The sequence below is a fragment of the Grampus griseus genome (assembly GCF_964374135.1).
Source record: "Grampus griseus genome assembly, chromosome: X".
NCBI classification, from domain to species: Eukaryota; Metazoa; Chordata; class Mammalia; order Artiodactyla; family Delphinidae; genus Grampus; species Grampus griseus.
The window spans coordinates 130,895,719-130,923,261 of record NC_138999.1 but is presented as its reverse complement, the minus strand read 5'-3'; the positions used below and the strand labels follow the sequence as shown (position 1 = coordinate 130,923,261).

The 27,543-nt window shown below is 38.8% G+C and overlaps 1 protein-coding gene across 1 annotated transcript; it reads right to left on the bottom strand.

Annotated features, from left to right (window-relative positions):
* Positions 1–1,457: 1,457 nt before the first annotated feature.
* On the bottom strand, positions 1,458–23,419 carry SPRY3 (sprouty RTK signaling antagonist 3). The gene is made up of 3 exons (XM_082680847.1): positions 23,335–23,419; positions 10,908–11,085; positions 1,458–5,373 (listed from the first exon to the last, which is right to left on the bottom strand). Exon 3 carries the CDS (start codon positions 5,268–5,270, stop codon positions 4,404–4,406), a length of 867 nt encoding a protein of 288 aa, XP_082536973.1. The 5' UTR covers positions 5,271–5,373; positions 10,908–11,085; positions 23,335–23,419; the 3' UTR covers positions 1,458–4,403.
* Positions 23,420–27,543: the final 4,124 nt, after the last annotated feature.

Here is a 27,543-nt window from a genome sequence, read left to right as displayed (position 1 = left end):
CCACAGGGAAGGTATTTGACTAATGAGATGGGAGATAGGAGTTGAATTCTTCCCCTTTCCTCACGCAGATGGGCTGAGATACAGTATGGCCTATCATAAGAGATTGAGAAGTTAGCTTGTCATGAAACAGGTTATTCTCCCTCCTTCCCTACCTCTTTTTCCTTGTTCCTACTTCCTTGGGATTTCACATAAGCTCTTGCTTCAAGCTCTATTTTCTAAGAAACTCAGACCAGGGAATCTGGCAACTAGGAAATCTGGAATTGTCATACTTCCACCCTAACTTATAACTGTGTGACTTTGGCAGGCTATTTTCTCTCTTTGTGCATCTTTTCCTCCAACTATAAAATGTTGATGTTGGAATAGATGTTCTTTAAGGGTCTTTCTGGCTCTGAAATAATGTCTGTGTGAAGTAGGTGATGGGAAGAGGTAAGGTGGTATACTGACCAATGGACATCAGTGGATTACTTACATTTGAATCAGCAAAATGCACTCAATATAATCAATGAGCTTGAATGTTAACAGCTCCAACCAATCTCAAGTGCCAAACATAGATTTAGTTCTACTTTCTTCAGAAAGAAATTGAATTAGATTTCCTGGGCCCTTAAAGAGAAGGCCAAGTAAACTCTTACCCTCTCTGGCAAAGTAAAAAAAATTCTCTACTGGCTCCATACCATAAGCTGATTGAGAAACGGTAACTGGCTGCAAACATGTTTTCAAAGGGAAAAGTGGAGAAGTGTGTAATGCCACCATCTTGGGAAGCAAGACAGCTAATAATATGATGTCTGTAACTATTGCTTCACTCCTAACACAGCAGCATGTTTGTTTCAACTCTTAGGCTGCAGGTGGACTGGAGTTGGGGACAGAACCATTCACCGTTTGAGGCTTGTTATACCACAAGGGTTTATATTATGCTCTGGACTTCTATACCTGCCTCTGGACCATGGACTCTGGAGTCAGACAGCCTAGGTTCAAATCTTAGTTCCAGCATTTACAAGCTTTGTTACCTTTGGCAAGTCACTTAGCCCCTCCGTACTTCAGTTTTCTCATTTGTAACATGGCAATCATAATAGTGCACGCATTGCAGAGTCGCCGTGAGGATTAAATGAGCTAATATAGGTGATGTGCTTAAAATAGCGCTTAGCACATAGTAAGCACTATGTAAGTGCTCACTACATTTATTATAGCTGTTGTGATGAGGAAAGATGGGCCGGAACAACAACAACAACAAACTTTTGGCTAAAGCCATATGAAATGTATCAAGGGACCAATATGTGGAAAGCAGTAGATTTAGGGGGTAACAGATGATTTAACTGCAAAAAAATGCTAAGCAGGAAACATCCTCTAAATATTCCTGTTTATACAGTACATGACACAAAGTAGAAAAATAATGAAAACAGAGCCTCTCTGCAGGATTTAGAGTTCTTTCATATATATTTTAAATATACATGTGCAATACATTAAAATATATAGAGATGTGTGGATATATATTTACATATATATGTAAATATATATATATATATATATATATATATCTCACAGAGGGGATATATATGCACACTCACATGTCTGTGCGCATACCCCAACAGGACCCATCTATACGTAAACCAGATGCAGTCCATATCAGGCCAACTTGGACACAAACGAGAGCCCTGACTCAGCAGATTGCAGACTGCAACTGCATTGGCATAACCGTTCAGTTTCTTCTACCAAGTGTAAGGCCATTTAGAAATACACTGAGAAGAGCTCCTTTGGGTGTGTGGCAGAGCCCAGGGCAGAGCCCAGGGCCTCTGGCAGTGCACAATTTGCCTGAGTAAGGACTGCAGGATTGAGATATGAAGGAGCTATCAAGGAGGAAGGACTTGTGTTGTTTTGGGTCCTGAAACTAATCAGCAAACATCCATAGAATAACTTTAGCTCCAGGAACAATGCACTAGTGTCAGAATCCTTACTTATCTCAGCTTTAAGCAAATTTCAGGCAGAAGCGAAGAGAAGTGTGTGTTGCTACTCATCACCATCCAGCTTGACCCAGAAAACCGGGCACAGCTTTTAGGGGTGGCTAAGTTCAAAGGTCAATCAGGCAGACTTGTAAGGTAAAAAGAAGTTACTCAAATGGAAGGACTTGAAAGCAACATGAGAGGTGGCAGGTACTGGTTCGGGTTATAAATGTTCCAAGAAGCCAAACCTTGCATGTGGCACCATTTGCAGCGATATCATTAACATTATTAATAATCATCATGACATATTTATATATACAAAAATAGAGCAAAGCAATTCTAGAAGAGGAGGTGAAAGAGAAGGTGAGGGTCTCTGCAGCCCAAACGTCAGTACACTTCAGGGAGATTCAGAACCAACAAAGACTGAGTGGCACGCATTCCTATAGTATACAGCCGACAAGGGGGCGTGGATGTTCCCTTCTTCTTCCCCCTGTGTATGCCTATACATTTCTCCCCACCTTTCCACCCTGTAATACATACCCATGCACACTTTAAAAGAGATGATGATATATAAAGCTAGAGTCTGGAAGTCTTAAGCTAAGTCGGAGCACCTTGATTTCAAGCAAGTGCCCTCAATCTTTGAATTCTGTAGTGAATTTTGGATTCACTTACAGAGGGAAACTGTATCTAATTCTTGCATCTTTCAGCAGCAGTCCTTAGGAGCCTGCTATCACCACTGCAGCCTTTTCCCGTTGAAGGGGATTCACAGCACAAGCTCTTGGTATTTCATAAGAGAGAAGTCAGTTCTCTGCATTATACATCTTTCATCTCAGTTTTCCACTGTTGCTGAAATTTAGGTTCTCAGGCAACTGCCACTGCAGATAAAGCCAGGAGCAAAAGCACAGTGTGTAGCAAAGGGTAGGTGCAATGGCGAAGATGCAGCTTGATTAGGGCTTCCTTAAGCTTTTCTTTTGCACACTTGAGCTTCTACAAGGTGACAGAGCCAAAGGTGATGTCCACTGGGAGCAGCCTTGACACCTGAAAGTTAGCTACCCACTGTGCCCCACACAAAGACCACCACACTAGCTTGGCATGATTCCTGAAAATTGAATGGGAATGGCTTTCTGTCATTGTTAATAGAGAATACTGAACCAAGAGTCACAAGACCTGTATGCCAGGCCCAACTCTATTAACTCAGTGTGTAGCCTTGGGCAGATCCCTTCCTATTTCCAGGCCTCAGTTTTCCCATCTGTAAAATAAGGGCATTGAACTAGATTAACAGTTAAGATCCTTCCAGCTCTAAAGTTTTACGACTTTTTATGTCCATTATCAAGGCCTGAGCCATGCAGTCTCAGGGCAGTTAGCTTCTAAGAGAGAACAGACCTCTGTAATATCCTTTGCTTTGTTCATTTAGCTATAAAGCACGTCTGCCTTTGGCACTTGGGTCAGACATACAAAGTTATGAGCATCCTGATTTACTATCCTACTCAGCATGCTAGTGGAATCTGTCAGTACTGTAAGTTGATTATTGGGAAAGGGAGTAAAACTTCAACTAATTAAACCTGGAAATGTAAGATAAGTTTGCCTCATATGCTCATAAACTGGCGAGTGTGGTTATGAGTGCACACACACTATTGCTAGTGATAAGTTCATTACAGTAATCAATTTCCCTCAATAAAAATTAGTAAATAGTATAACAGCAAAGTTTGGCGTCAAAGGAAACACCTACGGAAAAACAGCACTTTTTGACGTGTTAGAGAGAGAAAGAGGGACAGGTAGAAGGAGACAAAGATTAGATCAAACAAGACAGAAATACAGGCAGAGAAAGGATTAGTCTGAGAGAAAGGGACGGAAGGAGAAGAAAGCAGAGAGAGAGAAAGAAAGGAGAGGAAAAGTAAACGTAGAGAGGGTGAGAATGGAGTGGGAATGAGAACAGAACAGAGTAACGCAAGAAGAGGAGAAAATGAGAAAAGGACTAAAGACCAGAGGGGCGGTAGACGGAGAAGGGGTCAGATTCCCTGGAATACTGAACACTGTTCCACGTGGACCTGTGAAAACCATCTAAGAAGAAAGCTTCCAAAGGCACTGTGGAAAGCAGAGTGACACTCAGAGCCTGCATCGAGAGGTACTACGTTGGGGAGCCCCTAAACCTCCACGTTGCTGGCTCTGTCAGCCCTCAGTGTCCAAATCTCATGCTTATATATCACCTGAATATGCCATGACAGCCATAAGGGCTGAGATGGTGGGTGTAAAAAGACTGAGGAGGAGTGGGATAGATACTGTGAGAAAGAGCAAGGCATCCTGCACCAGGATGTACTTGACCATTCCCCTGACACTGCAGGAACGAAATTGGTGAGCCCTAACTTTGGCTTGGCTACTTTTCTCCTCCTCCCCTTCTTCAAAGATGAGGCCTATGCTTTATTGATGGGGCCTAGAAGGAGAAAGCACTGGATCCCTCTTGTGGGAAGGTCATACAGACTTCTCCTGGGCCTTGGGGAAGGGCGCGCTACCAGAAGAGATTTTTCTGCACACAGTGTTGGTGTGCCTTTTACAGCGGCAGCCTGGTCGCCTAAGACTATCATAGCCCTGCTGGCACAGATGGAGGCATCCACGGGTAGGCAGGTAGCAGCACAGGCAGGGTAAGAAGAGGGAGATGAGGCTCATGGCTGCCCACCGGACGAAGCAAGAGCCAGGCCCACAGGAGCAGGGCTCGTCAGCGCAGTTGTCTTCATCATCAGTAGAACAGTGGTAGAAGAGGCCCTTAACACAGCAGAGACAAGTGCCATAATCGAGGAGGCTCTCAGCGGAGCAAAGGCAACGCTGGTTGCACAGCCAGAAGGAGGGGAGAGGGCGAGCTGCCGTACAGAGGACACATTTGCACCGCCCACACTCCTCGCAGATGAAGAGGTGCTCACTGGGGTGCACGGCAGATTGCTCAGCTTCTCCCTTCAGAGCACCGTCAGCCTTTGGGTGGGCTCCTGTTCCAGGCTGGGTTCGGATGATGGACTGGCCTGAAGGTGAGGGCGTAATGCTGGCCAAGAGCCTTTGATCAGAGGCAGTGGTGCTATGGGACATTGAGCTGGCAATGCTAGATTGGCTCAGATGCTGAGGCAAGGGCTGCAATTGATGGCACTGGCTGAGACTGCGTGGGAGAGCAGTAGGCATGGTAGCCAGGGACCAATCAGATTTGTGGGTTTGCACGATAAGGGAAGGGCTGGAGAGGGCCTGTTTACAGGGGACTGGAGGACGGTCCACATAGTCATTGCTCGCGTGAGTAGAGCGCAGCTGTTCAATAGGCAGGATTTGTTGGAAATCATCTGTCACTGCGGCATCCATTTTGCCTCGATTCTTGAGTTCTGAGTGGTTTTGGGTCAGGGTGGCACTTGTGGTGATAAAGAGCCCTTGTAGTTACGTGGATCTTAGGGCGCATCAGAAAATCCTAGGAGAGAGGGAATAGAAACAATGAATGAGAACACACAGGCATGAGTACTTTGCAGGGAACCAACAAACCTCGGGCCCCATCACCACCACTACCTTAAATCACTTTAGTCTTCATGTTACTCCTCTATTCTGTAACTGACCTCCCCTACTTCTTTACAGGCAAGTCTGGTTATCTCATCCGGACTATAAAGCACATTGGGAGCAAAGATCTGATTACGGATTCCTGTAGTAGCCCATCATACGACTAGGGTCACAGGAGCACTTCGCTCATTACGAGCTTTGCTAACCAAGAAATCTAGGCCTTCAGCATCAAAATTCTTATAAAAATGGAACCTAATTTCAAATGCAAAGGTCACTTCCTAAAGCAACACTGATGTAAAAGAGAAAGTCCCCAAAGCCTTCCATGAGAAGTTGCATATATACATATACGTGTATATGACGTATATATGTACACATATATTCTCAAGCAAAAGTTTCCTTTCAGTGAAATTTATAAGCATAAATAAACAGGTGATAAAGGACAAGCTTGATTCAATGAATACAGGCAAGCAAGCAAGTTGCAGTAATAGCAGAGATATGGCAGAGACACAGATGGCAGAAATGAGGCTATCTGTAGAATAATAGGAAAAAAGGCTTCCCAAGGGGGTAAGAAAGTCAAGACTAATCATCTTGCTGTTCTCCTCATTTTATAAGCTGCTTTAACTTACTGAGGAGGTAATTCTTTCTAAATGGCAGCATGGCTTCAGAATCAAACTTTTGTATACATAGGAATAACCTGGGGATGGGGGAACCACAGAAGATGAGCCCTGAATTATTTCAAGTAGCACCTATAATTGTACTTTTTACCGCCCTAAGTCAAGTCTATATTGATGGGATTTATGAGGCAGAATCTGCTTGGACTGCTTTTCTCTGTCTTTACCTTAGACAATAAACTGGCTTTCTTAAAGAGCAGCAGTTTCTATACCAAATTTCAGACAAGTTGAATATCTAGAAAATATATGCTTGTGCCTTCATCGTACCACAATCAGGAAGCGCTCGGTGGTCATTCCCTGAAGCATTTGATTGAGCCTAGTACTGATAACGGTGACCATGAGGAAAATATTTTTCCAGCAGTACATTACTGTATTGCACCACCTGGAAGACTGAACAGCCGAAAGAGGTGTGCCTAAGGAAAGTTAAACAAAAATCTAGGAGTCACCATGGGGGCATTAGGACCTAGGAAACGCTAGCATGAATAAAGTGTATATTTGAAATCCATCAGACTTCAGGCCCCCTCAAAATAGGTCGATTACTCACACTACTGCATGGGGTGGAAAGCTTGAATGAGTAATAGAAAGGAACAAGTGAAAGAGGATAGTGCTTGACTAGATTTCCATAAGCAAGCAAACGTGACACTGAAATGCGCCCCAAGTTCAACAGCCAGAAAAAAAGACGTAGTTCATAAAGGACTCAGTGGCTAACAATATGACCAGACTCATTGCCTTTCGAGGCTATATCCCCATGCAAACTTATTTAGTTGAATTTACATCTGTTCATTTTTTGAAAAGAAGATTTAATTTAGTTAAAAATAACTTTTCTGGCACATCACATCAAAGAACCAGTTTGACTATAATTTCACTTTTTAGCTACTTGTTTCAGTGTTATTTAATGCAGCACAAGAGAACGCAGATAAAGACTATGGAGATTCTAAGACTCAAACATGTAACCTTTGGCAAATGACTTACTTTGTTTGGGCCTCAGTTCCGGTATCTATATAATTATAGGAATGGACTAGGTGATTTTGAGGGACTCTTCCCTATTATGGTCTGTAATTACATAACTAAACAATTTGACAAAATAATTCTCTTCGTCCATACCTTCTACATCTTCAGCCCTTGAGGGTAAACTGGACGACATGCCCTTGTTTACTTGGGCATTCAAAAGCAACATGTTTGTCTCTTTTATCTACTTGGACTCACAATCCCCTGAAGCCTTACACCTCTACCTTTGCTGTATCTTTGTTAAGACTCATAGTCCCAGCATTAGAAAGAAACAGGTAGTTTTCATCTGGACACCCAAATAAACAAGGACACATTGTTCTGCTGGCTTGCAGGGTATGTGGATGTAGGAGCTTTGGATTGGGAAGAATCTTTTGATAATTTTATAAGAAATGAATTTATTCCCCATTGATCAGATAAATAATGTGTGGGGCTCTTCAAGTCATTTACACTGTAAAAACAATAACGTACATGCTAGATGCATTTTAGACTCACTGATTTCCCAAAGGAAATTAGATTCAAACAGACTGGAAATTCAAAAGCTCAAGGACTCAAAGGAAGGCATACTAGGTCTTAATGTTACAGGAGATAATCATATGGGATCCCAAGGATGTCACTAGATATCTCAGGGACTTGCCCAGAAGGTTGAAAGCTATGCTTGGAGGAATCTAGGTCATAATACAAATAACTCAGAGGCACGAGGGGATCCTGTCTTGGCAGCAGAAGGGTATATGGTGTTTAGGTTGAGAAGGTGTATTTGGATATTGATTAGAGTGCTGCAAGACTGAAGAGTTGAGATGCTTGGATGATTAAATGAGGCTTTGGGCATCAGTCTGGGATGATGAAGTACTACTGTTTTGCTTACAGGTAAGGGGATTAACAGGATGAACTCAGAAGGTTTCTTCCTGCCCTGTAAAATCTTTACTAGAATGGACTGTGGAAGATCTGCAATACGGTGGGCAGTAGGACCTGGGTAAAATCAGGGTGTTGAGTAGGATAAAACAGGATTGAATGACAATAAATTGTTTGCCATTCCGGATGTGCTGACTCCGATCTGGCTAACAGGATGAACTGAAATAGATACTGTAGGGGAAGGTAAGAGGGGAAAAAAAGTTGAGAAACAAATAGACAAGAGACTGCTGCAGCACATAGATTAGACGAAAAACTACTACTGCAAGCACGTTTATGATTCAGAAATCCACTCATTAAAGGGCCATTCATTGTGAGCAGCAACAGTTAAGAAACTGACTGTGCTGCTGGTGAATTCCATATTCTATTAAGTGAGAGAGAGAATATACATATCATATATTATTAAATAGGAGCCGAGGTGATTACAAGTCTTGGCTGCACGTTGATGGGATCTAGTGATTTCTGTCACGTAGTGCCTGTGCAGTAATGAATGATGCATTGTAAACCCACTCCCATCTCAGTCCCTCTGGCCAGGTGCTCATAGCTTTCTCAACAGTTTTTCTGTAGCCCTGAAATTTGCTATGTTCAACCTAAACAGAAATTTCTTTTCTTATGCCAACTTAGGGACTAGAAAGGTAAATCCATTCAAGAAATGCTGTTTGTTAATGAAAGAAAAATGTATTTTCTCCCTGGAACCTAAAATCTGCCATGTTGAGACTAAAGTTGAAAACTTTCCTATCTAAAGCCCTTCTATGCTAACACCTTAAGAGTGTTCTGATTTTTATGATAAATCCTTCCCGATACAGCATGACTCAATCTTGATTTCAAAGAAGAGGGGAGAAGAGAAGGAGAGTCTGGCTCCTGTTTTCTCCTAGTCCCATGGGTTCAATGCTGTTTTGTACCTTACCGTGTAACGGCTCTGGGGTGTGTTGCTTTTTTCTGTGCTCTGCTGTTCTATACACTCGTTCTCAGAATAACTGAAAGCAAACATAGGGGGCATTTCTGCTATGGCTTTATGTGTTTTCTTAGTTCTACTGTTCCAAAGTCTGCTCGCTAAAAATCCCTCTCTGTGCAAGAGCATTTGCATCTCTATCAAAGCACTCCCCCCCTTACAAATACCAAGTTGTATATAGTTTACATTACTAACCTCTCAGCCACTGACTGGGCCTCCGTCCTACCACATACATCTTGTTGGAGCTGCCAGGTTCTCACCACATTTAACTCTTAACTTGTCACTTTGTTACCCTAGTCCTATTCATTACCTTCATAGTTTCATTAAGACTCAACAGCAGTTTATTTCAAACCAGAGAGTCTTGCAGTTTTAAGAGCCTGCGTTTTTAAAGATATAGGTGTTTTAGTAATGAGCAATACAAGGAAAAATTGTAATATCAAATGAATTCACATACTTCTAATCCTGAAGAAAATGCTAGTTGTTCATTTAAGAAGTAGGAATCTTTCTTTAAACCCCAAATCCTTTTATAAGAGACAGGAAACTTAAGTTCTGTGTGACTGTGGGCAAGTGACTTCTGTTCCAGGCCCGTTTCTTCATCTGCAAAATGAGGGGGGTATGAAAGGAAGGTTTTTAAATCCCCTTCTTGTCCTTATGCTCTAAATTTTTATGCTGGGTTTGTTGGTTGCGTTCCTCTGCCTCAAAAGTCTTTCATGAAGAATTGGTGTCCTTTCGTTCAGGTTCCTTACTTCCTCACAACTCAACTTCTCAACTCTGAATCCAAGTCACTCAGATCACTAACTAGATTGTTTCCCAGCTAGAGAGACCTAAAAACAGAACAAAAAAGCCAAAATGTATACAATGTTACAATAAAGTCTTCGAAATGTTTATTTAGAGGTTTAGGGAACAAGATTAATATTTCCTTGTGGATAAAAAGCTAGCCTGTGCCTTCTTTGTATGTATGTACGCAGTTGACTTGTTGGGAACATCACTTAACACCTGGTATATCCAAATTCATGTGATAGCACATTATGTTACAGTGAGGTTTTAATGTACCCAGAAAAGCAACAATGGTTTGCGTTTCAAAATAGATTTTCTGTCTAAGAGTTCAAGGTTTGTTTTCTGTTCATCCAACATGGTTTGCAGCATACAGAGGCGAGTGGTAACTATAATTACACGAATGGAAGGGACTGTGAACCACTGCCCTAGGTCCTATCAGATGTCTATTGGCTAACTAGACATGCTCACAGGTTCTCACTTTTGACAAAATTTCCATATGCCACACAGAGACATGTGCACACACACCCAGGCATGGATCCAGAGATTTCTAAATCATTGCTCTGACTCAATGTAAGTAGGGGGTTATGCCGTGTCAGCTTGCGCCATTTCTACCCAGGGCAAGGTGATGTGATGAAATCTGAACGATGCACAGCCCAGACTTGTGAGCCAATAGCAGACTAGCCGTACACTGACAGGATGCCCGCTGGGCAGCCAGACTGGCCTCAGCACGGGCTCTCCGTACGTTCTCAGCTTGGGTGGTTAGGCTGCGCTATAAGGGGCTTAGGCAAGCACCAAAATTCATTTAAAGGTCAACAGGCTAGAAATTGCATTGACATTTGGCTACAAAAGAGTTATTTTGAAGTTCTCCTTTGATTTAGAAATTTCCGATACGGATAGTTTTCTGCAAGAGCTGATTCATTTAAATCTCAGTTAAACGGTTTTCATTTTATTCTACCCATGCGCTTGCGCTTGTGCGCGTGCACAGACACGCGCGCGCTCTCAAACACACACACACAGACACACACACAGACACACACACACACACACACACACACACACGATGACTGGAATGAATGGCAATCTGTGCATTTCATAGAAAGAATTCTGAGGTCTTTAGGAGCTAATCTCTAAGCTTACCTTGAAGAAAGGGCTTATCCATGCTGAGAAAAGCAGAAGAACTAATGCCCCATCTGGCTCAAAGGACCTCTTCTTCTCCTGAGTCTTTAGGTTTCTCCACCTCTCTTCGGAAAGTCTGAATGAAAACTCCTTCACTGGCAGTGGAGCCAGAAACAGAGATAGTTCTGTTTCAGTCTTTCTGACAGCAGAGAAAAGGGAAAGAAAAAAAAAACAAACAAACGGGGTAGGGAGGAGAGTCAGACTTGTAGTGGCAGATACTTTGTATGGATTTTACATGCAGATCTAAACCTTGATGCACGTATTCCCCAAAGAAAGCTCAGCGGGGTAAGTTGTTCACCTCCTCCTCCTCCTCTTCTTTCTCCTCCTCCTTCTCCTATTTCTCCTCCCCCTCCTCCTCCGCCTCTTTCTCCTCCCCCTTCTCCTCCTCCTTCTTTTTCCCCTCCTCCAGCGTTTTCCTTCCCCTTCTCTTCCCCTCCCCCTTCCCTCCTCCCCCCTCCTCCAATCTGACAGATGAACCGAAGCAGCAGAAACTGCAGTTGTAGACACAGGGTATCTCAACAGAGCAATAGATACCGCTAGTGTGTGATTATTTATATAGCTTAGGGTGTGTTGGTATATAATCTGCAGAGAGCGGGCCGCGGTGGTGGGGGGAGGAAGGGGGATGAGATTGCAGTGTGTTCAGCTCAGCTAGCCAGCTGTTTTGTGAATGTAGACGTTTTCTAGAGGTCTTGTGAATGGGTTATAGGGGAGGGAAGGGATTTATTGCTCCTTGTTACAGTCTCTCTTTCTGCCTCTCTTTCTCCCCCCCGCCTCGTTTGCTTTCCCGGAGCTATAGCTCTTAATGCTTGGCTAAGTGGCGTCATCCCGTTGAAATTGAATCGACCCATTAGAACTCCCCATAGGAATCTCTGTATCCGGTCCCTGGGTAATGACTGAAACAGAATTTAAAGAGGAGTGGGGGTGGGGTGGAGAGTAACAATTTTAAGGAGGCCTCATTTAAATATCTCTGCCAATCGCAGTCCTACCAAGCCACTCAGCCCTTGCTGAGTGATTGCAGCTTCAATCAGCTAAAGAGACACCGAGCTTCTCCTTTGTTTAACGGTTTCTCCCTCCTCTTTTCCACAGTCATTCCCATTTTTTCAGCACTAATAATGATTATCCGTCCGTCATCCATTGGGGGACCATTACTTTCCCTTCGTGGGAAAGTATGTTATATATTCAACAAATATTTTTGAGTGCCTTCTTTTGTGCTAGGTATTGTGGATTCAGTCAGGAAGACAAAATCCCTGCCTTCATGGAGCCTCCTTGGGACTGCCAGCCTTCTGAAAATAAAGCAGCTTTGGCCATTTTCTCTTAAAGTGAAGGACAAAGGTTTCTGGAAATTATCTTCAGTCCACTATTTAATTCAATAGGAAAAGGTCTTCCTTCTGGGCATCCAGACAGAAGCACTTGAATGAAAACAAGCCTCATATTTAAAATAAAAGAGATCTGATTTCAAGTCCTGCTTCAACGGACAAGTAGCAGGAGCTTGACCATCAACATTCTTAGGATACTTTGGTTACCCCATCTATAAAACTGAGATGGTAAATGGTGACAGTTCAAAGTAAAACAAACCTGTGAGTTAGGAAACTCAAATTCTTAATCTACTCTAACTCCTTGTGTGACCTTTGCAATTTACTTTCCCTCTAGTGCCTCAATCTCTACATTCACATGAGGGCATCTGATTGGGCAATTGCTAAAGTCCCTTCTAGCTCTGACATTCTATTATTTACACCCTTTCAGGAGGGTTAAGAAAACAAAAGAAAGCATGTGGGTCTGCATGTGCATGTACGTGTGTGTCAAAGGTGATCCAAACTGTTCTGTTGAAGTGTATGTATGTACGTGTTTACACACACACTCACATACACATACATATATACATGTATATCTGTGTGTTTGTGTGTACATATATATATATATACACATAATTTCTAACCAAAACCATATCTCTATGCAATCAGAAATTCCAGTCAAGAGATTTTCCTATGTAAATTCTTCTCTTTTGTAGCTCAAACCTCTTCCTTACTTTTAACATTGACCTAAGCTTATCAAGATCATGAAAACCATTAAAGCTAATATGTAGGGTCATCTGCAGAAGAGGATAGATTTACTGATATGTTCATTCACCCATTTATTCAACAGGTATTTGTTGCATGTCAGCTAAGTGCAATAGCTGTACTAACTAGATTCAGGTCAAACAGATCAGGGGTCACATTTTTTCTCCTCAATCTGTGAGCTATCTGACTTTGGGAAAATCAATTCACCTCTCGGGATCCTGTTTCTTCATCTTTAAACTGGAGGTAGCAAGAGTACCTACTTCACAGGATTGTGATATTTCTCATACATTAAATAAGGTCTTGCATTTAAAAGTTTTATCATGTGTCTGGCATATAGTAAGTGCTCAAAGAACAGTAGATATGAGTATTAAGAAATTGTTCTCACTCTAATGTAGCCTGTAGGAGAAGGAAGAGATGATTTTAATCCTTTTATTTTTTTAAGTCCAGCTTTAAATTTGAACAGATATGCGCCAAATATATACCTTCCTTAAATGTGGCTTATTTTCACACTTTATTCCTTTGTTCAAAAACTTATTTCTAATTCCTAGAGCACTAAGTCTAAATTACTTTGCCTGTCAATCAAGTTGTTCTCCAACTATATACATGCCACTTCTCTCCTCAACATAAGACAAGTTGAATGTTTCACTCTTTTCAGATACCAATGCACATGGCTACCAGTCCAGCTTACCATGTGTATCCTCCACATGAATTACATATATTTATTCATTTTCTACCTTCAGGTCCTAATTTCTCTGTAAATCCTTCCCCGACTAAGACTCCTTTATGTTCTAAAGCCCTATGATAGTTTTCACTGATCCCCTAATTTATTTCTACATTTTCAACTATGTCCTGTCCTCCTTATTCAGTATACTCTGTTACATATACTCTCCCTTCTTTCAAAAGCTTTTTTGAGTTAACTGTCATGTTACAAATAATCTGAACAACTAGTTGCTATAAAGTGTAGAATGATGTGGTTAATTCACTATAAAACTATAATTTAGATATTTCTAAAACATACTAGTAAGAACAATATTTGGAGGGAAGAGTGATTTTTCTGGTGTCCTTTAAGGTTACTCATTTATTTTTTGGAAATCACTGGCTTTTAGAAGAGATGGGTTGATCTGTGCTGAGACAGTATCTCCAAATTTAATTGGAATTGAATTAATGTCAGCAAGGTGCCTATAAAAAGAAAAAAGGCCTGGGATTGGGAAACCGCAGACCTGTGTTCACTTCTGCGCCCAACACTCTCACTAACTAGCTGTATGATCTTGGACAACTCAATGAATCTGTCAAAATATATTTCCTAACAAGCACACCATTAACTAAAGAGTTAAGAAAGCATATTTTCTGAAATACACTGAATCTAACAAGTTTGTAAAACAAGTTGTCAGGTATCATATAGTGAATTTTGTAATGTCTCAACATCAATTTCTGTATATAATTGTACTATCCTGATATACTATCAAAAATCAAGAAATTGCAAGTAGTCTTTTAGAAACATAACAGCCTAAAGCACAAATAAAATTTCTAGAAATCACTTTCTAGAATGGAAGACAGTAAATTATAATAAAGGATGATAAAGAAGAGGACAGATACCTAAAGTGGTCTTTTGGGGAGAGAAGTGATTAAGCAAGGTTTTTCCTAGAACGAGTGACTTCTAGGCTAAGGTCTAAAGGATATAGGTTAGGGAGGCATTTCAGGAAGTGTGAACAAGATATTCAAAGGCAAGGGAATATATAACAACATGGAATATTCAGGCATATTAAGTAATTTAGAATAGTTAGAGCAAAAATCCTTGAAGGGATTTGCAGATGAGAAAAGGGTTCTGTGGTTAAGAGTGTAAGTTCTGGAGTGAGTTGACCTGAGTCAAATATCAGGTCTGCAACTCACCAGTTGTATAACCTTGGCCAAGTTACTTAATCACTTTGGGCCTCGGTTTCTCACTGTAAAATCAGTACAATTTATCAATATACCTCATAGGGTTGTTGTGAGAATTAAGTGAATTAAAACATGTAAAATGCTCAGAACAGTATCTGGCACAGAGTAAACATCTCTCCCTACTACTTGAATGACAAGTCCATGAAAGAAGGAAATTTAGTTGTTGAATCACCAGCACTTAGATAGTGAGTGGCTCATAGCAGGCATTGTTGAACCAATGAATGATCATTAACATGATTATTATTTTTGACAGGTATCATCTTAAGAGGTGAGAAGGTTGAATAATCTCAGTTGTTTCCATTGTTACCTTAATATAGGACCACAGAGTAAAGATATAGTAATAAATTAATATATAAAATAAATGAATTAATTATATAGTATTAATATAGATATTAAGTTGTATATAATAATCATATATTATTAATTAATATATAATTAATAAATGAATCCCTACTCTCAAGTGGCTCGTAATTTAGTAGGAAAGCTATCAAATACACAAATGTAATAAAGGATGATAAGTGCTATGGAAGGGAGCAGAGAAGAAATACACATAATCCAGTATTGAGGGGGTTGTGGAATGCTCCCTAAAATAGGTAATGTTTACATATGAATTCGAAGGATGAGAAGGACATTACAGCCAGAGGGAATAGCATGTGCAAAAGCCAAGAGGATGGCCTGCATAAAGAACTGTCACCGAATCTCCCAAACTCAGCAGAGTGTCTGGCATAGAGTAGATGCTCAGAAAATAGTTTATAAATGAGAGAATGAATAAAAACCATTGCAAGCAGAGACAACGGGATGAACAAAGATACAAAGATGTGAAAACAACATGTTTATAAGCTATTCTAAGAGGGTCCCCTGCACTCATAGCCTGAAGAAGTTCAAAGCAGAAATTTTCTCTAGAAGGTACCACCCACATATTTTATTCATATTCCTAGAATGTACTGAGCTTATTTAGGTTTTATTAAATTGTAGCAAGTGAAATACATAATATATTAAAAAAGCTTGGTATGATAGTCCAATACAGTGTCTAAAATAATCGTTTTCAGAGTCTTCATCCATAAACCCAATCAAATAAGTTCTCTCAGCATATAACACATTCTCTCTTACTTTGTCTGCATAAAACACCTACTCTGCACAAATTTTGAAAGTCTTTCCTCATTCTGTTTTTCCCGGAATACAGCCCAAACCCGTTGAGAGCTTACAAGTTCCTGTATGAAGCCAGCTCTATCCATACTCTACTGGAGTCAAGAGGAGCCAGATGAAAAGCTGACCTATGTTCATCCTGATTCAGCAGTGATGATGCCAGAATAAATCAAGCAATGCCAAGCAAATAGAGATTCTTAACCAAGAAGCCTATAGGATGGTCATGATTATTTTCTTTTCCACAGAAGCTGGCAAACAAGTATAGGAGCAATATCGCCACGAAAGAATGGTACAGAAAAGTCAGAGAGAGAAAAATAACCTGGGAGAGTATGGAGAGGTAGGAGGGAGAGACAATGTGGTCCTGAGGAAACAAAACTGGACTAAGAGTAAGGAAATGTAAACTCCAGTATTCTAACCTGCTGTGTGGCTTTGGCAGGTCATTTTTCATTCTAGGTCCTATTTTCTCATCTATAACATAGTAAGTTTCAATGTAATCCTATAAAACAAGCATACTGAGCACCTACTTAATGTTAGGCAGTATACTTGATGGGAAAGACACAGAGATGAAAGTGACACAATATGCCATGTAGTAGGCCCTCACTACATACTGGTTGAATGAATAAATTAGTGGTCTTATCCTCTCATTACTCACAGTCTAGTAGAGTAAATGGACATGTAAACAGATAAACTGTAATACAGTCTGTCACTAAATCAGATAAGACATGATTGTGCCCTGAATCCAGGTAGGGACAGTATAGATGAAGAAAAGTGCATGATAGGTAGAATGTAGAATAAGTAAGACTTAATGACTCATTAGATATGGCATGCTGATTGTGCCATATCTAACAAGGTGCCCATGTAATATCTAAATGGTAATCTAGGCAATATTATACATGGGTTTTGAGCTTAAAAGTGGATATGAATCAGGAATAGAAATAAGCCTCACCTCCAGAGATTCTTATTCAAGAGATCTTGGGTGAGATCCAAAGAATCTGCATTTTCAAAAAGTCCCACATGGTCCTTGATGGAAACTCTCAGTTCTACATCTCTGGTCCAGACTTCCCAGCTGAACTCTACACCCATATATCCAACAGCCTATCAGACAACTCCACCCATCATTTTCCTTTATCCATCAAACGTAATTGAGGGTAAGGTTGGTTGCTATTTTATGTATGGTGGTTATGGAAAGTCTCTTTCATTGACATATGTATATATATTCTGGTATTTACTTAGCAGGACACTTCACTGCTCCACGTATATACCAACATACACTTCACTTTCTTCAGCTATGTAGCTTTTTTTCTCCACATTAATCAGACGTCTTAAAACTTAGGAATGGGGTAAGGGGACAAAGTGGGGCAAGTCCTTGTGATTGTCAGGAGCTCTGAAGTAGGTGATGTGTCCACGTTCCAGGGTGGCCAGCCTGCTGCAGGTGACAACACCACAGAGGATTACATTTGGTTCTGGGAGCAGTTTATTTTCAGAACTGACATCCTACCAGTACTAAATATAGCCAGTCTCTTCCTTTCAAACAAGGATTTCTTTTCTGTTAAACTTCAATAAAGCTCTTAGCTCTGTATTACAAGATCTCTCTCTCTCTCCCCTCCCTCCATCTCTCTCCCTCTCTCTCTTTCTATCTCCCTCTCTCTCTCTCTCTCTCCTGCCTTTATGAACCTTATTCTTCTTATACCCCCTCTTGCCAACCACCTACTTTCTTCTCCTTGGTTTCCTTGGTTTCTTCTCCTAACTTTCTTTTCTTTCCGATTTCTCTTCTCTGCTTTCTTGGTATTCTTCACTATCTCCTCTGGGCACTTTCCTCTTGATGTCTCCAATTTTTAAAAAGAAAATCTCCTAGGAACCCCCTCTCCTGATAGGTCAAGAGAATGCAGATGTCCCAAGTCTAAAATGAAATACTTTGCTTATTTTTAAATCTTCACAGGCTGAAGATAGTTATGTCTCTTTCCTTATGTGCCAACTGACTGACATGTAATATTAAGGACATGGCAGCATTTATTGCTCATTAACAGTGTATAATTCTAAATACTTTATACATATAATCCTTATAAAAATCCTCCAAGTAAGGCACTAAAATCATCCCAGTTTTGTATGGGGCAACAGAGGCCAAGAGAGGTAAATGTAGGTATGTCATCTAACGAGGGAGCAGTTACAGGGGAAGTTACAATGGGAAGGGTAACTGCATCTAAAATAGCTTTCAGCTGACCAAGAAGACTACCCTCGTTAACTTTTGCTTTTCTAAAGCAAAATGTGAAGGAATTCAGAGAAACTGGAGTAAAACATGAAAGAATTGGAAAGGATTTCGCTTTCATTTTTCTGCATGTTTTGAATTATGATTCTGAGTTTTAGGCACTGATAATCTCTTTACCCTCCAGTTAGACTGTGAGTTTATCAGGACCCAAACAATTTTTACGGATATATTACAAATTCTGCACTCATTACAGGGAATGAGACGTGGAGTGGTTATATCCATACAATGAATTACCACTCAACAATACAAATGACTTTTTCTCCACTGCTGTTACCCAATAGCCCATGATTATTATTTGTAACAAACTTCCTGAGCAACTTCTCTGTCTAAAATACACACACACACACACACACAAACACACAAACATAGTCAATTAGATGGCAATGTATAAGGTTAATATACAAAAAATAAATTGTATTGCTTCACACTAGCTATGAACAACCTGAAAATGAAATTAAGAAAACAATTTCATTTACAAAAGTATCATAAAAGATGAAATACTTAGCATTAAATTTAACAAAAGAAGTACAAAACTTGTACACTGAAAAGTACAAAATATTGTTGAAAGAAACTAAAGAAGACCTAAATAAATGGAAACACATTCCATATGCTCATGGATCAGAAGACTTAGTATTGTTAAGATGGCAATACTCCCCAAAGTAATCTACAGACTCAACACAATCCCTGTCAAAACCCTAGTTGGATTTTTTGCAGAAATCAATGAGCTAATCCTAAATTTATATGGAAATACAAGGGGCACAGAATAGCTAAAACAGTCTTGAAAAGAAAGAACAAAATAGGACTACTCAATCTTTCTGATTTCAAAACTTACCACAAAACTACAGTAGTCAAGATAATGTGGTACTGGCAAAAGGATATATATATTGGGCTGGCCAAAAAGTTCATTCGGGTTTTTCCCATATATATATATATGTATATCAATGCAACAGAATTGAGAGTCCAGAAATAAACCTTTGATATTTATGGTCCATTGTCAGGACAATTTAATGGGTGAAAGAATAGTCTTTTCAACAAATGGTGCTGAGACAACTGGATAGCTACATGCAAAAGAAGTTGGACCTCTACTTCAAACCATATATGCAAGTTAACTCAAAATGGACCACAGACCCATTGTATGAGCTAAATGCAAAAAGAAGTTGGACCTCTACTTCAAACCATATATGCAAATTAACTCAAAATGGACCACAGACCCATTGTATGAGCTAAAACTACAAAATTCTTAGAAGAAAGCATAGGAATAAATCTTTGTGACCTTGGATTAAGCAAAGCCTTCTTAGATACAATAACAAAAGCACAAATGACAAAAGAAAAAATAAACTGCACTTCCTCAGAATCAAAATCTTTTTTGCTACTAAACATGTCAGCAAGAAAGTGAAAATACAACCCACGTGATGGGAGAAAAATGTTCACAAATCATATATCTGATAAGAACTTGTATCCACAGAAGATTAAAAAGGTTTCAACTCAACAGAAACAAAAATAAATAACTGACTTGAAAATGGGCAAAGGATTTGAATAGATATTTCTCCAAAGAAGACATACCAATGGTCAATGTCTGTATGAAAAGATGCTCAACATCATTAGTTATTAGGAAAATGCAAAGCAAGACACAAATACCACTTCATACCCACTAGGATGGCTAAAGTCAAAACAACAGACAGTAAGAAGTGCTGACAAGGATATGGAGAAATTGGAAGCCTCACACACTGCTGGTGATATTGTAAAAATGATACAGCCACTCTGGAAAACAGTTTGAAAGTTCCTCAAAATGTTAAACATGAAGTTATCAACTGATATGGCAAGAGCTGAAAACATAGCTCCACACAAAAACCTGTATAAAAATATCCACAGCAGCATTATCCAGAATAGCCAAAAGGTAGAAACAACATAAATGTCCATCAATCTAATGACTGGATAAATAAAATGTTGTCTATCCACACAATAGAATATTATTCAGCCATGGAAAGGAATAAAGTACTGATTCATGCTACCACGTGGATGAACCTTGAAAACATCACAATAAGTGAAAGAAGCCACATGCAAAAGGCCACATATTGTATGATTCCATTTATATGAAATTTCCAGAATAGGAAATTCTATAAAGACAGAAGGCAGATTAATGAATTCAGGGGCTGGGGAGAGGGGGAAATGGGAAGTGACTGCTAATGAGTTTCTTTTTGGGGTGATGAAAAAGTTCTGGTATTAGTTAATGATGGTTGCAAAACTCTATGAATAGACTACAAACTATTGAATTTTTCACTTTAAATGGGTGGATTTTATTGTGTGTGAATTATATCTCAGAAAGCTGTTTTTTTTTTTTTTGAAAAGAATACATTTGGGAGACTCTTTAGTCCTCATGAAAATAGACTTCTGTCATGTGGACCTTTTCACTTTGCCAGAGTGCCTAAGTCTAATCTCTGACTGATGGACATTTAGAATGTTTTCAGGTTTTTCGTGTTACAAACAATGCTACAATAAACATCTTTTACATATATTTTTGTATATTTGTGCTAGTCTATCCGTAAGATAAATTTCTAAAGTAAAAATGCAGGGACAAAGAATACATGTATTTTAATTTTGCTTAATATTCAGTATTACCAAATTGTTCTCCAAAAAACATGCACCAATTTACACTGCCACCAAGAGTTTAAAAGGATACTCATTTTCTCACATTCTTAGCATATTATCAAATTTCTCAACCTTTTTCCACCTGAAAAGTAAAAATCTTGGGTTTTTAAAATATGAGTGAGATTCAACATTTTTTCACATAAATGTTGGCTACTTATATGTCTCATTTTGAGAACAGTATTTTCATGTTCTTTGTTCATTTTTCTATTGAGTTTTTTTTTTTGTTCTGGACCTGTAAGAATTTGATATATACATTTAAATATTAATATAAATATTAAGGCATGATCTCTGGTATAAACATATTTTTTATATATTATATTTTTTATTAGTTTGCCATTGGCCTTTTAACTTCATTTATAATACCTCAAACCTCCTAGAATAGTGAAAATAAAAACAAAAATTAACAAATGGAAAAAAAAAATGGGACCTAATTAAACTTAAAAGCACAGCATAGGAAACCATAAACAAATGAAAAGACAACCCTCAGAATGGGAGAAAATATTTGCAAACAAAGCAACTGACAAAGGATTAATCTCCAAAATATATAAACAGCTCATGCAGCTCAATATCAAAAAAACAAACAACCCAATCAAAAAAATGGGCAAATGTTTTAAATTTTTATGTAGTCAAACTGATCAATCTTTTCCATTAAGGGATTATGACATCTAGGTTTTGTGCCACATCTCCTCATGTTTTCTTCTAATACATCTTACATTTTGATGATTTTATACTTTTTGATATATTTTTGATCCATTTGAGTTTATTTTCCTGTGGGGATGAGTTAGCGATCCAGCAGAGCTAACTCATAAGAATGTGTAACTTAGGCACTGCACAAAAGTGCCTGGGAGAAGATATTTTCTTTGGCTTTAGAGTTTAATTTTTTTACTAAAATCTATCTAGGTACATGTCATTCTTCCCATTATTCTGGCTTGAGACTTGGTGGGGTCTCTAAATCTGAAGACTTAAGTCATTCTTCAGTTTAAGGAATTTTTTATCCAGTATTTCTTTGATTCCTTCCTCTTCCCTGCCCCTCCATTCCTCCCTTCTTCCCTCCCTCCCTCCTTCTCTCTCTTTTTTCTTCTTTCTATCTCTCTTTCTCTGTCTCTTCCTTCTCTTCCCCTCCCTTCCTTTCCTTTCTGAAACTCTCATTCAATAGATATTGGAATTCTCATAAAGATATGTATGTCTCTTCATTTTTCTTATCTTTTCTTTGGTTTTTGTGTTGCATTCTGGGAGAATCTCTGTGTGCAACTAAGTAATTCTGGTTTTAGTTGCATGCATACTGCTAGTCACCCCTTTAGTAATGAGTAAATTTTTGGCAAGTATGTTTTTAATTTCTAAAACCTCTGTAGTAGACATTTGTTATATTTGTGTCTGACCAACATATCATGAATGTCCTTTCTATATTTGGGAAATTCTTACATTATAATTTTTACATCTCAAATGTAGAAGTCAAAACTCAAACTTCTAGTCTGTGTTGAAACTAAGATGTAGGAATACGACAGGTTCTACCAATCAGATGCCCTGATATGCGACTTTGATTTGGAATTGAAGACATGCATACAGTGGTATTGTATGGTTTCTGTTTTGCTGGAATAGGTAGTAGTGAAGGAACTCGGCTTTGAAGGATGGCAGAGATGGCAAGGTTAAGTTCTTAATAAAGTAGTAGCATCAGTGCTGGCAGCAGTAGCTGTTGCAGTAGTCAATTTCTTGGCATCTAATTCAGGAGCAACAGTTTTTCTTATCAGGCCAGTTCTGTGGCATTTGTCCTGGGCAACTGTTTCTGGAAAGTGAGCCTCAAGACTGGTTTTCCAAGACTTCTTTTAATAAATAACTGCACTATGCATATAATCTCAATCTCAGCATCCCCTTCTCAAACTATTTCTTCCTATCTTGTCTGCTCACTCTTTCTAATGCCCCCAAACCAACATTTTCTTGACCCTGCTGGGATTTCCAATCTATTGACCCTGCTTCTTTTTACTGCCACGTTCCTTCTTACCTGACTTTGTATTTCATGGTCCATCATTACCATCACTCCCAGGTATATATCATTAACTCCTTTGTCTCTTTTTCCATTCATCATACTCACCTGATAAAAAACCCAAACCTGCTTAAATCCAACTCTCCACTTATTCTGTTTCCATGTTAACTGGTTTGATCTTCATTTTAGCTTCAAATTCATGACCATTAACCTCAGAGGGCCTTTAGTGCTGCCTGGCAATGCTATAACGGTTTCATAACCCATATTAGCATATTAGCAATATGACCCCATATTGTTAATTTCAAAGGTTAATTATCAGTTTTCATGTTACTTGATCTTACTTCATCTTACCTGTCAGTATTATTTACATGGTCGATTACTCTCTCCTTCTTGAAGCACTTTCTTTACTTGGCTTCCAGGACACCTCATTATTCTTCTCCTCCTGTCTCACTGGTTATTTTTTCTCACTATCCTCTGGTGATATTTTAGGTCCCAACTGCAAAATGTTGAAGTAACAAAAGACTCAATCCTTGCTCTTCTTATCTTCTCTATCTACACTTGTTCCTTAGCTGATCTCATCCAGTATGAATATTTTAAATGCCTTATATAGAGAGAGGACTCTCAAATTAATATCTATAGCCTAAGATCCCTCTCCTGAACTCAAGAATAATATATCCCACTGCCTACTCAACATCTCTACTTGGATATTTAATAGATATCTTCTACTTAACATCGCCAAAACCTCTGCTCTTCATTCTCCAACAAATAAACTGCTTCTCCTGCTATTTTCTCCATTAATAAATAGTACCTTAGTTATTCTAGTTCTTCAGGCAAAAATCTTGGAGTTATGCTTGTCTTATCTCTCTCATGCCCCAGACTCAGTCTACCAGCAAATCCTACCCATATTTCATTTTAAATGTATCCAGTCTGACCATACAGCGTTATCCCCACTGCTAACACCTTGCCTCAAGCCACAGTCATCTTATTCCTGCATCACTGTAATAACCTGCAAACTGGTCTCCCTACTTTTACCCTTGCCCCTGGAAGGCTATTGTCTACATAGCCACCAGAGTGAAAATGCTAAAATGTAAGTCAGATTATGTCAGTCTTCTACTCATAACCCTACAATGGTTTTCCATATAGCTCATAGTGAAAGTCAAAATACAATGGTCTACAGAATCTATAATTTGGCCTGTTCTTGTTGCTCTTACTTCAACGTCTAGCAATCTTCCTTACTCACTCCTCTGAAGCCATACTGATCTCCTTACTATCAGTCAAGAAACCCACACACTCCTTTTGCTTGGAAAACTTTTCCTCTATTCTCCTGGCTCACCTCATCACATCCTTTAATTCCTAGATCAACTATTACCCTTATCAGAGAGGCCTTCTCTGAACACTCCATCTACAAATGACAGGGGTATGCATATGTGTGTCTGTGTGTCATTTGCTGTCTCCCTTACTCGATATCACTACCTGAATCATGTGCTTCTTTGTTGTCTCTAGTCTCCCACTGAAATATAATCTCCTTAAGGACAGGGACTTTTGTGTTTTTCACTCACTTCTGTATCCCCAATGTCTAAAAGAGTAGCCAGCACATAGTAGCCACTCAGTAAATATTTCCTTATGCTTAGACTAGCCTGCATGGATGAAATTGTTTACAAATAAGAACACTATTTTATTTTTTGAATAGGAGCTTATTTTTATTTTATGAATGTGAGATATTTAATGATATATTCTATGAGTAAGATGAATCTTTCTCTAAATACTATTTTATACATATTTATAGTTCTTTTCTGTTTTCATCATTTACTATTTCCTTAGAAATTAGTTATTGTGTTTGTTGAGTCTGGTGACTCTCTTTAATGTTTTTACTTTTGACGAAATATTTGGTGGTTCTTGGTTGCCTGTGTATAATTTACACATGAAGACCTAGATTGAAAGGTATTTGTGGCTGGAATTCATATCCTCTGTAAATGTGAAAATTCATGTTCCCTTGGCAGTTAATGCAGAATCTGATTGGTACATCCCTAGTTCATTGCACATGGGAGCAGGGATAAAACAAGAAGTTGCCCCTTCATGGTGGATGGTTACCTTCTAATCAGTCTACTGATTCCATGTAGCAGGCAGACATTCCATGAGGTACTGCCCTCTTGGTCAGCCCAATCTGATAGCCTTCAATGTCCGAATTCTTCATTTAAAAGTCTTCATCCTGGTGCAAACACCAGTGACAGAATGGGGGGAATTCATGTAATTATTCCTCAGTCCTTTAATTAAATACACCATCTGTCATCCTATGGCCCATTCCCATTCCTTCCTTGCTACCTCTGACCTAGGGCTATTTCAGGGTTCTACTGGCAAAATTACTTATTGTGATGTCTCTCTTTTGCCTGTGTGGCCATGCCACTTCTTAAACTCAATTTCTGTTAATTATCTAACTATGAAAAAATGATATTTGATACAATCTACCACTGGGCAAACATATTTTCCCCATATGCATTTGATTAGCCAAGATTTCATTATTTAACTACTTTAAACATGATTTATAAATGGCAGTTGGTTTCATTGATATGATCTGCATAACCAGGTGTTTACTATCTATTTAAATATGCCCATCAATTTGTATTTAACATACACACATTTGGTGTTTACCAGCAGCAGGGAAGCTTGAACTAGCATATCACTTGAACTATACTCAAAGGATTAGGTTGCCAAACATAATTCTCATCCTTTCTTATTCAGTGTGTGTTCCACAGACTAATACCAGTCTTAAAACTGTTTGTTACCAACCTCATGACATAAGTATGATAAATATACAAATCATACAAGTATAAGTATACTGATCAAATATACAAACAGTAAGTGTAAGTATTTAGAAAATTTTTAGCATATTTTGACATTGCTGCTACATCCAAGTGCATGATTTCCTATTTTACAAAAGTCAATGGCAGATTGGGTTTTAAAAAAAAAATGCTCCTTCACCATAGAGAGTTGAGAAGCCCTGCTCTAGAGTGTTTCAATAATGCTTTTGGTCAGGTGGCATAGTTTTCCTTCTTGTATTACCTTCTGCCTTCCTCAGGGTTGGCCTTTAAGCCAAGGGACCTGGCTGCCTTCCAGGCAGTCGTTTCCGCATAGTGTAATAGCTACAGCCAGTGAACTGAAAGTGCATTTCCTGCCACCATACTGTAAAATTATTATTAATGTAATAGGAGAATGCAGTTCTGATTTTGACACTGATGTTTAGGTTGCTGCAATAGCTTGAAAGAGGGGACAACATATTGGAGTATGGATTAACGGAGATAGAAATACTAGGAATACTTCCTGTTAAAATATGCTATGTTTTATCTATTTAGAGATAATTTGATAGGATGACATTTTAAATGAAAATAGAAAGATCTCTCCTTACATGGAACCCATGAACCTTTACTCAAAGAAAATTTTAAGAAATACTTTTCTAACAACTAATGCAGTATTCTTTATCAGGTAAGTACTCAATCAGAGACTGATTTACAAACTATCGTGATTCTATAATAACGAATCCTGCAGTGAGTTGAAAATTAGATTAAGCTCTAGGGTCCTTTTCAAAGCAAGATTCTGTAATTGTGTGCTGGTGTAATTTAGGCATCTAAGGAAGAAAATTTAATTTTGAATCAGGAACTATTAAGTGTGAGGCCTTGTGATTCCCCTTTAATTTAGAAAAAAATTCTGTTATCCTTCATAAATGATGTAATACTGAGGGCACTTGAGGGTTGAAAGTTTACTTGGAGAAATATATGGTCCCAGATCCACAGTTTGGAGCCAAGAGGAGACATTAAAAGATTCAAAGAAGGAGTAACTAGAAATATAGGCAGAAATACTGAAATATAGTCCCTGGAAACCTTGTATGTAGAATGACTCCCAGTAGCCTTCTTACATAGAACAATCCTGACTGTTCAATCATTCATCTTTCAAAAACTATTTATTCCCATGCTTTTAGTCTAGGCTAGTTGCAGATTCTGCAGGAATTCATTTACCGGGGTTGTTGCAGCAGTCCATTGTAGACCAGCCAGGTTAGTCCTTCCAGAACTTGAACGTACCCTAGTGAAGAAACACTAATGCAGATGTGCAGTTATTTATTAATGTTAGAGAATGTAAGACTCCAAAAACAACCAGGATAAAGCAAAGAGTGAAAAGTAACTGGCCATTATTAGAACCAGCTTAAGACTTAACAAATACATAAATAAATTTGTTTTACTCCAATTTACAACTAATCGAGGGTGAGATTTTCCAGTTGTTTATAAGGTCTTTGTATTGTCTTTTGTTCATTAAGATGGAGAAAAATAATAATATTAGAAAGTTAATGTGTTGCTAACAAGGCTCTCCTCTACTGAAAAATTTCTTAAAATCAAAGCAATAGGAAGAATTTAATGTCAAACTACTTTATAGTGTCTGGATCAGACAGTTTATTTCTATAAATTATTTTTGACCAAATGTCCCTGGAACAAATCAATGTAAAATATTGTTAATATTTATTTGTGTATGGGTATAAATGAAAGTAATGTGAAATACTTTTTTAGGAAAAGA